Consider the following 12,890-nt stretch of genomic DNA (forward strand, 5'->3'; position numbering starts at 1 on the left):
TATATTGTGCCGTGTGTCCGTTAGTGTTGCTGCTTTGTTTCTGGGGGAGATTGTGCTGCCGTGTTCTGAGCAGCAGACCGAGGCGCTGACGTCACGAATATCCAATCCTCTGGGCTTTGGTCCAGTCAGCAACTGGGGCTCCGAGGTCTTCACCGAGATTGGGACTTTGGCAGGTGCTGACTGTGGATTCGATTACAATCAGTTCAGCGGACAATATACACATGGCAAAATGGGCAAGCTCATAAAGAGAATAAGACAAACTGGTTTCTCTGTTCACAGCCGGGCTGGAGGACATGGTATTATCTGCACTTATAAAAGAGCAAGTGGAAGGACTGACGCCAGCAGCAATATCCCTGATACCACCACGAAAATTGGCTGTGAGTGTTTTCATTCATTATTTAGGACAGCATTGTAATGGTTGGTAATCTAACAACCTTAGTATGGCAGACTACACTTTATGGATATTTTATTGCAATACTTATGTGCTTTAAGAGGTGTCATTGGGGCGGCACGGTGGCTTAGTGGTTAGCACTGTCACCTCACAGCAAGAAAGTTGCTGGTTCAAGTCCCGGCTAGACCAATTGGTGTTTCTGTGTGGAGTTTGCATGTTCTCCCTGTGTTGTTGTTTATTTCTGTTGTTTAGTGCAGTGTTTCTCAACCACGTTCCCGAAGGACCACCAGCACTGCATGTTTTGGATGTCTTCTTTGCCTGTAACACTCATTACAGGTCTTTCAGTCTCTGCTAATAATCTAATGATCTGAATTAGGTGTGTTTGGGGACATGTGTCAGGTGTGTTGAGACATGGAAAATGTGCAGAGCTGGTGGATATCCAGGAACGTGGTTGAGAAACCCTGGTTTAGTGCACCAAATCTGTGTGATAAACATGAATCGATTGCTAAACTTACTTACTATCCTTTAGCTTAGTTCCTGATTTATCAGCGGTAGCCACAGCAGAATGAACCGCCAATTACTATGTCATATGGTTTATGCTGCGGATGCCCTTTTAGCTGCATCCCAGTACTGGGAAACATCCATACACTCTCTCATTCACACACACTCATTCACCTTGACCAATTTAGTTGACCAAAATCGTAAACTACCCCATACCCCCAGTAGACTTTAGTACTTTTTAAACTATAGTACACTATACGAACGTGCCGTAGAATATGACGAACTTGGTGGCATTTCATTGATGGATTTTTTATTCTAAGAGGTTGTAAACATTGATTCCTTCAATAAACTCTCATAGGCTCTAAGCAAAAAAAGCACACTCAAAAGCGAATACTGTATGTAGTTAATCAGACGTTATTAATCAATCCTATATAGGAATGTGGTGGTGGCACACTGAGTGGTGAAGAACAGTAATGAATAATAATTAATGATCCCCCTGATTATTTATTTAATATTAAAATATTTATTTGTTTCGGGCAGGTAGTAATATACACTTACCGGCCACTTTATTAGGTACACCTTACTAGTACAGGGTTAAACCCCCTTTTGCCTTCAGAACTCCCTTAATCCTTCGTGGCATAGATTCAACAAGAGGAAATATTCCCCAGAGATTTTGGTCCATATTGACATGATAGCATCACGCAGTTGCTGCAGATTTGTCAGCTGCACATAATGTGAATATGCCGTTCCATCATATCCCAAAGGTGCTCTATAGGGTTGAGTTCTGGTGACTATGAAGGCCATTTGAGTACAGTGAACTCATTGTCATTGTCAAGAAACCAGTCTGAGATGATTCAGGCTTTATGACATGGTCCGTTATCCTGCTGGATACAGCCATCAGAAGATGGGTACACTGTGATCATAAAGGGATGAACATGGTCAGCAACAATACTCAGACTTGCTGTGGTGTTGACACTATGCTCAATTGGTACTAATGGGCCCAAAGTGTGCCAAGAAAATATCCCCCACATTATTATACCACCACCACCAGCCTGACCCGTTGATACAAGGCAGGATGGATCCATGTTTCATGTTGTTGACGCCATATTCTGACCCTACCACCCGAATGTCGCAGCAGAAATCGAGACTCATCAGACCAGGCAATGTTTTTGCAATCTCTTATTGTCAATTTTGGTGTGTGAATTGTAGCCTCAGTTTCCTGTTCTTAGCTGACAGGAGTGGCACCCGGTGTGGTCTTCTGCTGCTGTAGCCCATCGTCTCAAGGTTGGATGTGTTGTGCGTTCAGAGATCAGAGCTCTTCTGCATACCTCGGTTGTATCAAGTGGTTATTTGAGTTACTGTTGCCTTTCTATTAGCTTGTTGATCCTCTGGCATCAACAAGGCATTTGCGCCCACAGAACTGTCACACACTAGATATTTTATCTTTTTTGGACCATTCTCTGTAAACCCTAGAGATGATTGTGCGTGAAAATCCCAGTAGATCAGCAGTTTCTAAAATACTCAGACCAGCCCTTCTGGCACCAACAACCATTCCACATTCAAAGTCACTTAAATCACCTTTCTTTCCCATTCTGATGCTCAGTTTGAACTGCAGCAGATCGTCTTGACCATGTCTACATGCCTAAATGCATTGAGTTGCTGCATTGTGATTGGCAGTTGGGCAAGTGTACCTAATAAAGTGGCTGGTGAGTGTAAATTAATAATAATACACTACAAACTGCATTGTGATTGGCAGTTGGGCAAGTGTACCTAATAAAGTGGCTGGTGAGTGTAAATTAATAATAATACACTACAAACTTGGTGTAGAAACCTTCCTAACATATGTCAGAATAAATTTTAATTAATTGGCTTAAGTCAATAATTAAGTTAATTATGTTTAATAAGAATTTCTGTGTGGAGTTTGCATGTTCTCTCCGTGTTTGCGTGGGTTTCCTCCGGGTGCTCCGGTTTCCCCCACAAGTCCAAAGACATGCGCTATACAGTAGGTGAATTGGGTAAGCTAAATTGTTTGTAGTGTATGTGTGTGAATGAGTGTGTATGGGTGTTTCCCAGTGATGGGTTGCAGCTGGAAGGGCATCCGCTGCGTAAAACATATGCTGGATAAATTGGCGGTTCATTCCACTGTGGCAACCCCAGATTAATAAAGGGACTAAGCCAAAAAGAAAATGAATGAATGAAAGTTTAATAAGAGCTTACTTACAGTTCCGCACATTCTCCATTTAGAAATGAGACCCCAGGAGGGATTAAATCAGTCACCAGGTCTAGTAGCGCCCCTATGGGGTTACAGTAGCCCAACAATTAAGCCATTCTGGCACTGAGCCTGCGCACACATGTATTCAAAAGTCTGTGGTTTAGTCCTTCAATACTAAAACTGATCTTTTGTAAACTAAAACAGGGTCTTTAGCTTTTCAATACGTTCAGATTTCACGAGTCAAAAATGTCTATAACCTAGGGCTGGACGATATGGCAAAAATCTATATCACAATATATTTCTTAATTTTGGTCGATACGATAGAATTCCGATATCGATATGGACAATATTAAAAAGCTAGGAAAAAACTGCCAAGAACGCAAACAATGGATGTCTGTACCCACAAATGTCTGCAAACTAAATTTGCAAAGTCTATAATATCTCCAGGCTCTTACAACTTTTTTAAAATAAAAAAAATATATATATATTTTTTAACTTTTTATTTGTATTTAGCCTTTACAAACAAGAAATGTGAAATAAACAATCAAATAAATGAAACTCTCAGACTTATATATGTGTATATATATATATATATATATATATATATATATATATATATATATATATATATATATATATATATATATATATATATATATATGTGTGTATATATATATATATATATATATATATATATATATATATATATATATATATATATATATACATATACAGAGAGAGAGAGAGAGAGAGAGAGAGAGAGATAGAGAGAGAGAGAGAGAGAGAGAGGGGAGAGAGAGAGAGAGAGGTAGTTCGTTTTTTCTTTGTATGTGGAATATTTAACAATCAAAATAATACCAAAATCTTCCAATTATGACATCTACAAAAAAACATAGAAAGAGAATAATAATTATAATAATAAAAAAATCTAAAAGAGTATGGGCTACATTAATATTTGCAATAAAAAAAAGAGTTGTTTGAATATATTCATAGTTCTGGTTGCTTTTCATCTTGAAAGTCCTTTAGGGTTCTATCTGTCTTTATATATTTGTGTATAATTACCCAATTAAATTAAAAAGGTTTAACATAAAATATTTCTTATATATTTTATATAGTCTATTAATATAGACTAATATTTTAAAATATTTTCTATAACACATTTTCATTATTTAACAGATTTACTTCCTCTATTAATCGTATTCTTTCATTTCATCAGCTTTACAATAACCAATTCCTAATAATTATATTTAATTTTATTTTGAGTTTTAAGTTTGCGCGAGTGCTATATGCCAGCATGCAGCGAGTTTATGTATGTGAGTGTTAATTTAGGTGTTTATGCGAGGATCGAGTATATGCAAGGATCGAGTTGTACGTGTGTGTGTTAATCTGGGTCTTTTTTGCAAGGATCGAGTTTATATCTACGTGCGTGTGTATGCATGCATCAAGTTTATATGTACAGTATATGCGCTTCATTCATGTTTCATTCATGTTTTGATCATTCAGTAGTATAGGTGTATATGCCAGTAATTTATAGGTGTATATGCTCGTGTTATGTATGTGTTGATGAGCGAAGTTTGATTTATATTCTACACGGCGCCTCATAGCCATCTGTGTTTGCTTCATTGCCTTCTCTTCTGACACCGCTGGTTTGAAGCTGCAGAGCACAGAAACTATGAATTTATCGAAATTTAAAAAGCCGAACCACTTCCACACCACTGCATTAGTCTTTCCTCTCTTATCAACTATTTCGTCTGCATTCTTACTTGTGGAAGCTTGTTCATTCACATCTGTATTCAGGGCACTCATTTTGTAGCTAAAACTTTCTGCGACGGAGCTTAACCAACTGCTGAGCGCTGGCAGCGCGTCTGTGACGTACATCATCGCGCAAGTGACATCACGCTCTTTCTGACGGCTGAGCACTGATCATCATTCAGTGACAAGTGATAATGTATAAGATTTGATATACATATAATAATATATATATGCAAATTTATAATCCCGGAAATGGGTTTAAAAATCATAGCAGTTATTGAAAAAAAATTTATCGCGATATATAGGCTATTGATATTGAATTATTGTCCAGCCCTACTATAAGCTGGTATAACCATAGACGGAGCGTGTGTAAGGCTGGGGAAGGCTTAGTCTCCCCCTGGCCAGAGACCACGGAGACAGCAGCAAAGAAAAAAAATGCATTGAAGACATGTAACAGGAGTAAGGCGTAATTTAATGTTGATGATTAACGCAACACTTTAGTTATTGTAAGTTTGTCAATCAAATTTTAAGTACCCCTCCGCGTAAAAATGAAACTATCCAACCCGGCACGTTGCACTGATGAGCACTGTTTATTGCTGGAGTTAGCAGCTGCTCTAAAAACCAAACCAAAAGTGCTGGCCAGTGGACTATTTTGTTTTGCTGGTCAAGGACATAAGTATTAAAACGACAAATGAGTATTACGAGAGAGGTATAATCATTCTGGTTTAATTTGTTTTCAGCATGGTAGTTTCATTGAAACGTAGTCTAGCCTATAGTGTAGTAATCTTGTTTAGGCAATCGTTTGGAGTTTTATATTTTAAAGGTCAAATATTTATTGCTGAGTTACAAGTTCGGTTTTCGATTGGCCTCGTGAAAAGAGAATGATTTCATATTCTCGGGGCCGGCGTGTCCAGAGACGACCTAGGCGGCCGTCTAGGGTGGCAGAATAGTGAGGGCTGTGTCCGCGATAATGAATTTTCAGCTGTTTTACTTCTGTCTTCAGTCACACGATCCTTCAGAAATCACTCTTATTATAGTAATAAAAGTAGTAATTATAGTATTATAGTAATAAAAGAAACAAGTAGTAATAATTTCGGTTAAAACTGCATACAGTAAGTAATAAATAAATATTTAATAAAGAAGTATTTAACATTTTTTTAATATTTTTTTTTTTTTATAATTATTTTTTAGGGGTTTTCACCTTTATTTGGACAGGACAGTAGAGAGAATTGACAGGAAAGTGTGGGGAGCAGAGAGAGGGGAAGGATCGGCATAGGACCACGAGGCGGGAATCGAACCCGGGTCGCCGCGAACACCGGAGTGCATGTGTCGGTGCACTTTTCCACTACGCCATTGGCACCGACAACATTTTTTTAATATTTAATAAATGCCGCCTTGATGAATACACTGTAAAAAATAAATCCGTAAAATTTACGGTAAAAAACCAACAGCTGTGGTTGCCAGTAATTTACTGTTAAAAATACGATACAAACCATAAAAGTAATTTCTGATTTTAACAGTAAACTATTGTATTTCATTAATTTATAGGTGTAATGCGTCTGTATTTTGAATAACCAATATCAACACATCTTTTGTTACACAGTTAGACACATTAACAGCCATATGCAGGTGGTGATGAAAAAGTTACATAATGAAATGAACCAAAGCTCATCACAAACGACTTTCCCACAAGCAGAAAAGTGTATAAGTGTATAGAAGGTGCTCAGTGTCATTCCCACAGCTACTAAACACCAGTATGGTAACGCGCATAAAATTAAAGTCATGAAATGAACATTGTTTATCAATATTAGATGTAACATAAATCTCTAATGTACATAACTGATGGGGAAACAACTAAAAAGATCCATAATAATGTCAACAAAAAGCATAAAGAGTGATGTGCCATGCAGGGAATTCTGGGAAAGTCAATTTACGGTTATTCGCCGTATATATTAAGGAAACATACTGTTAACCAGGTTACGGATTTTTACTGTAGCATTTTTACAGTTTTTTATCGTTGAAATCACAGCCATTTTTTACAGTGTAGAATAATTTTAATTAGATTTTGAAATAAAAGTAATAATAATAAAAATTTAATAAACTGACCCCAAACTTTTGACTGGTAGTGTAGATCAGTGGGTTACATAATAAAATAATTTAATGTGCGTGTTGAATATAATAGACGTTTGTTGATAGGCGGTGCTTTTGTTAAAACCTCTTCTTGGTCGGTCGCAAATATTTTTAAATGCATTAAAGGGCAGCGCATATATTAGCCTTGGAGTTTGTTCACCCTCTGCCGATGGGTATAACCTTAACAGAAACTATAGGTTTTAAAATGAAAGTGCACTAGTGTAAATGGCCCTTTAGACTAAGGAACAATGAATGGAAGACCCTAAAACACACATCATGATTTTGCCATGTACGATGCGATCCTGGATCTATGTTAATCTTGAAACATTATTTATGTTAGAAAATGTAATCCATACCTATTCCCCACCACTAACCTCAACCATAATGGTCAATTATTCCCAAAAAGGGGAATAATAGTTGGATAACAATCATGTAGAAGTGCATAAACCTAACCGTACATAAACGTATCCCTTAATTTTGATTGACTGATTGGAATGTTGTTTCAGGATCAACATAGATGTTAATCCAGGAACAAGTCTTTCTTGGTAAAATCAGGTTGGCGACCCTAAAATGTTGCCAACAGTTGTTTATCAGACATACCTCTCATTGTTTCAGGTAGTATTCAGTGCCACACAGCTGTCTTGGCTGAGCTCTGAACAAGCGTGTGCCGTGACAGAGGAGCAGTGGGCAGAATTAGACAGCGAACAAAGACAAGCGCTTGGGATGGCTCAGTTTGAAGGTGAATTCATGCTTGGACACAGAGGTAAGCAGCGCTCTGCTTCTCCTGATCTGAGAAGTCGGCATGAAACGGAAGTTGATTTGACCTTTGTTCCCATATCGGGACGTACTTCAAATTAAACCGTTTTTTTTTAAATGAGAAAACAAATGAGTTGGGCTGCACAATATATTATATATCGCAATGTGCACATCTGCAATAGTCACATCACAGATCTGCAATGTTGAGTCTGGATTTAGTTGCCCAAGAGCTGAAAATCATAGGACCACTGCTAAGTATAGCCATAATAGAAAGTTTATTGTTTGCATGTGTTTTTAAGGCTCATGAGTGAGCATTTCAACAAAAAATTATGATGTTTGGAGGTGTAAGAAAGATTTATTGTATTTAATTATTTATATTTATAATTTATTTATATTATTTATATATTTTTGTCTTGTTTCTAGTCCAAATATCTACCTTTTAAAGGAAAAACAGTATTATTTTACTAACCCCATTGGCAGAACTCTACATGTTGACTTATTTCTACTGAAGATGAAAAAATGAAACGATATTTCTTGATTTCTGACGTACCTGAATACTGTTAGACCCCCCAGAAACCTGTCAAATAGAGCTATTTAAACCTCTTGTGAAACTGTATTCATATCTCAATATTTATTGCAGAAAAATAAAATACTGCAATATCAGATTTTTACAATATTGTGCAGTCCTAAAATGTAGGGTGGTGCATGATTTTGACCTTTTGAGAACTGAATGGATTGTTGAAAAATGGGCGTTGTGAACAAAATGGAGGAAGATTTGAATGCCAGTTTGTACTGGGGGAGTTGTGGAGGATTACTGTGCATCAGAATCAGAATGTCCACCAGAATGTTTTAAGATGGCCAATGATGATGAGAACGAGGAACTAATTTCTACAGATGGAATCGTATCATATTTGTTCAAATCACTGCCTCCCACAAAGGCAGAGCAGAAACGAGATTTCATGTGACCAGAAGTGAAGAAAAGGCATTTTAAGGGGGGAGGGTTGTACTAGAAGAGATACAGATGCCAGAAATTAACAAGAATTAATTACATTATTTATTAAATTACCCATTAAATGTATTTTATTAACGTCCACCCCAACTCAAACCCTAAACCCAACCATCACAGTAATGCAAAACAGTATTTATACCAAGTATTATTTGTATTATTTATTAAATGATCAATTAAATTGTATTTTATTAATATCTACCCCTACCCCAACCCTCACAGTAATATAAAACAGTAATTAAACCAAGTATTATTCATATTATTTAATAAGTTACCTATTCTTATTAATGTCTACCTCAACCCAACCCTAGCAGCAATATAAAACAGTAATTATACCAAGTATTATTCATTATAAGTTATCCATTAAACTGTATTTTATTAACAACTACCCCAACCATCACAGTAATCTAAAAAGAGTAATTACTCCAAGTATTATTCATATTATTAAATTATCCATTAAATTGTATTTTATTACTGTCTACCCAACCCTAAACCCAACCCTCACAGTAATGTAAAACAGTAATTACACCAAGTATTATTCATAATATTTATTAAATTATCCATTAAATTGTATTTTATTAACGTCTACCCCACCCCAACCCTAAACCCAACCATCACAGCTATGTAAAACAGCAATTAAACCAAGTATTATTCATATTATTGATTAAATTACCCATTAAATTGTATTTTATTAACGTCTACCCCACCCCAATCCTAAACCCAACCATCACAGCTATGTAAAACAGTAATTAAACCAAGTATTATTCATATTATTTAATAAGTTACCCATTCTTATTAATGTCGACCCCAACCCAACCCTCACAGTAATATAAAACAGTAATTAAACCAAGTATTATTCATTAAATTATCCATTAAACTATATTTTAATAACATCTACCGCAGCCCAAACCCTAAACCCAACCATCACAGTAATGTAACACAGCAATTAAACCAAGTATTATTCATATTATTTATAAAATTATCCATTAAATTGGATTTTATTAACGTCTACCCCACCCCAACCCTAAACCCAACCATCACAGCTATGTAAAACAGTAATTAAACCAAGTATTATTCATATTATTTATTAAATGACCAATTAAATAGTATTTTATTGACGTCTATTTTATTGTTTAACAAAATAATGAAGTGCACAGATACATTGTTTATAGCAGATAAAACACTCCCATATACACATAAAAAGAAGAAAAGTATATTTTGATTTGCCGACTTTAATCTCCTGTAATGTAGTTATTGTTGAAGTCATAACCATATATGCTTTGGTAGCTAAAATGTATAAGGGATAGTTCACTCCAAAATGTAAATTCTATCATCATCATTTACTCACGCTTCACTTGTTCCAGCGATGTTTGAGTTTCTTTCTTCTGTTAAAAAAAACAGCCATTGACCCCCATATTATTTTTTGTTTTTACTATGGATGTCAATGGCTGCTTGAAACAATTGTAGTATGTGCAACAGGAAAAAGAAAATCCTAAACGTTTAAAACCACAGGAGGTCGTACATGTTTTTGAGTGAACTATCCCTTTATTTGTTGGTTTGTCATAAATCTCTAAATAATTGTACTAATAAAAGTCTATTCATCTCTGCAGGCAGGAACCAGGCGGCTTCGTTAAGGTTTACCGGCTGCTTCACAAAATGTTTATTATTTCTTGTCTGTACATTGTGGATTCTCTTATAACGATTAAAACTAAGGCTATTTATTTGTTCCAGTTTTTTGAATTCTTACATTTGTAATTAAATGGCAACTCAAAACCAACAACTTACGTCATAATTACAAATAAACACTGAAGTCGGCATGACTAAACAAATGTTATAGATCTTATTGTGAACACTTTATTCGAGTATATACAGTTGAAGTCAGAATTATTAGCCCCCCTGAATTATTAGCCCCCGTTTATTTTTTTCCCCAATTTCTGTTTAACAGAGAGAAGATTTCAACACATTTCTAATCATAATAGTTTTAATAACTCATTTCTAATAACTGATTTATTTTATCTTTGCCATGATGACAGTAAATAATATTTGACTAGATATATTTCAAAACACTTCTATTCAGCTTAAAGTGACATTTAAAGGCTTAACTAGGTTAATTAGGTTAACTAGGCAGGTTAGGGTAACTAGGCAAGTTATTGTATAACGATGGTTTGTTCTGTAGACTATCAAACAAAATTGCTTAAAGAGGCTAATAATTTTGTCCTTAAAGTGGTTTTAAAAATTAAAAACTGCTTTTATTCTAGCCGAAATAAAACATTCTACAGAAGAAATAATATTATTAGACATACTGTGAAAATTTCCTTGCTCTCTTAAATCATTTGGGAAATATTTAAAAAAGAAAAACAATTCAAAGGGGGGCTAATAATTCTGGCTTCAACTGAATATCTAATATACTGACACACTCTTTAACAACCATTGTGTTGAAGTTTGAATTATTTTTCAATAATCTGTTACAATGAATTTCATTTTACTATTCAGAAATTGTTTTACTGTGTTTTTATACCAAATAAGACGGTGGCTAAGAGAGCTCAAACACGCTGCAAGTAAAAAAAAACACATGCAAATATAAAAACGCTTACAAATTAGGAAAACATCTTCATCAGTTTGACACGTACTCCAATTTTCACAATACAGTCGTCCCTCATTTATCACAGGAGTTACATTCTAAAAAAACAGCGATAGCCGAAATCCGAGTAGTAGTCAGCTTTATTTTTTACAATGATTATAGATGTTTTAAGGCTGTAAAACCCCTCGCTACACACTTTATACACTTTTCTCAGACAGGCATTAACATTTTCACACTTTTCTTTCTTATTTAAACACTCTCAAAGTTCAAACTTTCCTAGAAAAATAAGTCCAGTATTATAGAATGAAACCAAAAATCAAAACCTGTTGTCAGACGCAAACCTTCATCGCTGTCAGCAAAAGGTTCATGAAGTGTTTTAGCTTTTGTTCGGTTAATGTTGGCATCCAGCGTAATGTTCTTTTTCCTGCAGTCACTGATCCACAAAGCGAAAGCAGAGTCCATCCAGGGCATCGTACACCTGATGCACCGCGCACATGACAGTTGGAAGACACACAATATGGCCACATTCGCATGTTATTTAAAATGAAATTATTCAGATGGCACTCTTTGGCATGGCAGAAATATGAACAGTGTCCTTAGTTGTAGCTAGACATCGCAGACAGTTGCTTACTTGTGGCGACGGTGTGCGTACCCTGATAGAAACTAGATGTTTGCAGGGCGCTGTGTGGCGCGGCGCATATGGTGTGCGACCCCCTTTACGATGGTCTTGCTGCTGACAGTTACAACCTTTTTCGCATCCTTGTTGAAACTTAAACTGCTAGTGATCTAAGATTTATATTAATCTGGCAAGCTGAAGTCATTCTGTACTGTACTGGAGACACGGAGGAGATGGTGATTGACAATGGTCTATAGCCAATCAGGATGCAAAACACAATGTGCCATAAAAAAAAGCATGTCAAGTTACACCAAAAAAAAAATCTGCGAAACCGCGAAAGATGAACCGCGTTATAGCAAGGGACCACTGTACATATATGTTGAGACAGGAATGTGTTGCAATTCATTTTATTTTAACATCTTGATCCTATGTTTTTATTCATTCATTTTCCTCCGGCTTAGTCTCTATTTCAGAAGTCACCACAGCGGAATGAACAGTCATCTATTCCAGCATATGTTTGATGCAGTGAATGCCCTTCCAGCTGCAACCCAGTACTGGGAAACACCTATACACACTTATTCTCACACACACACACACACACACACACACACACACACTGACCAATTTAATTTACTCAATTCACCTATAGCGCATGTCTTTAGACTTGTGCGGGAAACCGGAGCACCCGGAGAAAACCCACATGAACATGAGGAGAATGCAAACTCCACACAGAAATGCCAACTGACCCAGCCGGGACTCGAACCAGCGACCTTGCTGTGAGGTGACAGTGCTAACCACTGAGCCACCATGTCGCCCCAAACATTTTCTTGGTTGTATATTTGTAGTTCTGAGAGTTTCGGTATAAAAGTAAAGTGTCATTTATTGGTAATTGTGCGATTCGTCAGATTATCATTAGTGGTGTAACAGATCACAAATCTCACGGTT

At 36.2% G+C, this 12,890-nt stretch overlaps 1 protein-coding gene across 2 annotated transcripts in view; it reads left to right on the forward strand.

The window, feature by feature from the left end:
- LOC130231677 (stereocilin) overlaps positions 1–10,469 on the forward strand; it is a 66,082-nt gene extending 55,613 nt beyond the window's left edge. The window contains exons 26-29 of one of the 2 annotated variants that reach the window (XM_056461048.1): positions 25–173; positions 280–377; positions 7,602–7,749; positions 10,359–10,469. In XM_056461048.1, the coding sequence (XP_056317023.1) occupies positions 25–173; positions 280–377; positions 7,602–7,749; positions 10,359–10,447 (484 nt within the window). In that variant the 3' untranslated portion in view covers positions 10,448–10,469. Of the gene's footprint in view, positions 1–24; positions 174–279; positions 378–7,601; positions 7,750–10,358 lie in introns of those variants that run through there. The other variant, XM_056461049.1, reaches the window with a different exon arrangement.
- The last annotated feature ends 2,421 nt before the right edge of the window (positions 10,470–12,890 follow it).

Source organism: Danio aesculapii, chromosome 7 (assembly GCF_903798145.1).
Source record: "Danio aesculapii chromosome 7, fDanAes4.1, whole genome shotgun sequence".
NCBI lineage: Eukaryota > Metazoa > Chordata > Actinopteri > Cypriniformes > Danionidae > Danio > Danio aesculapii.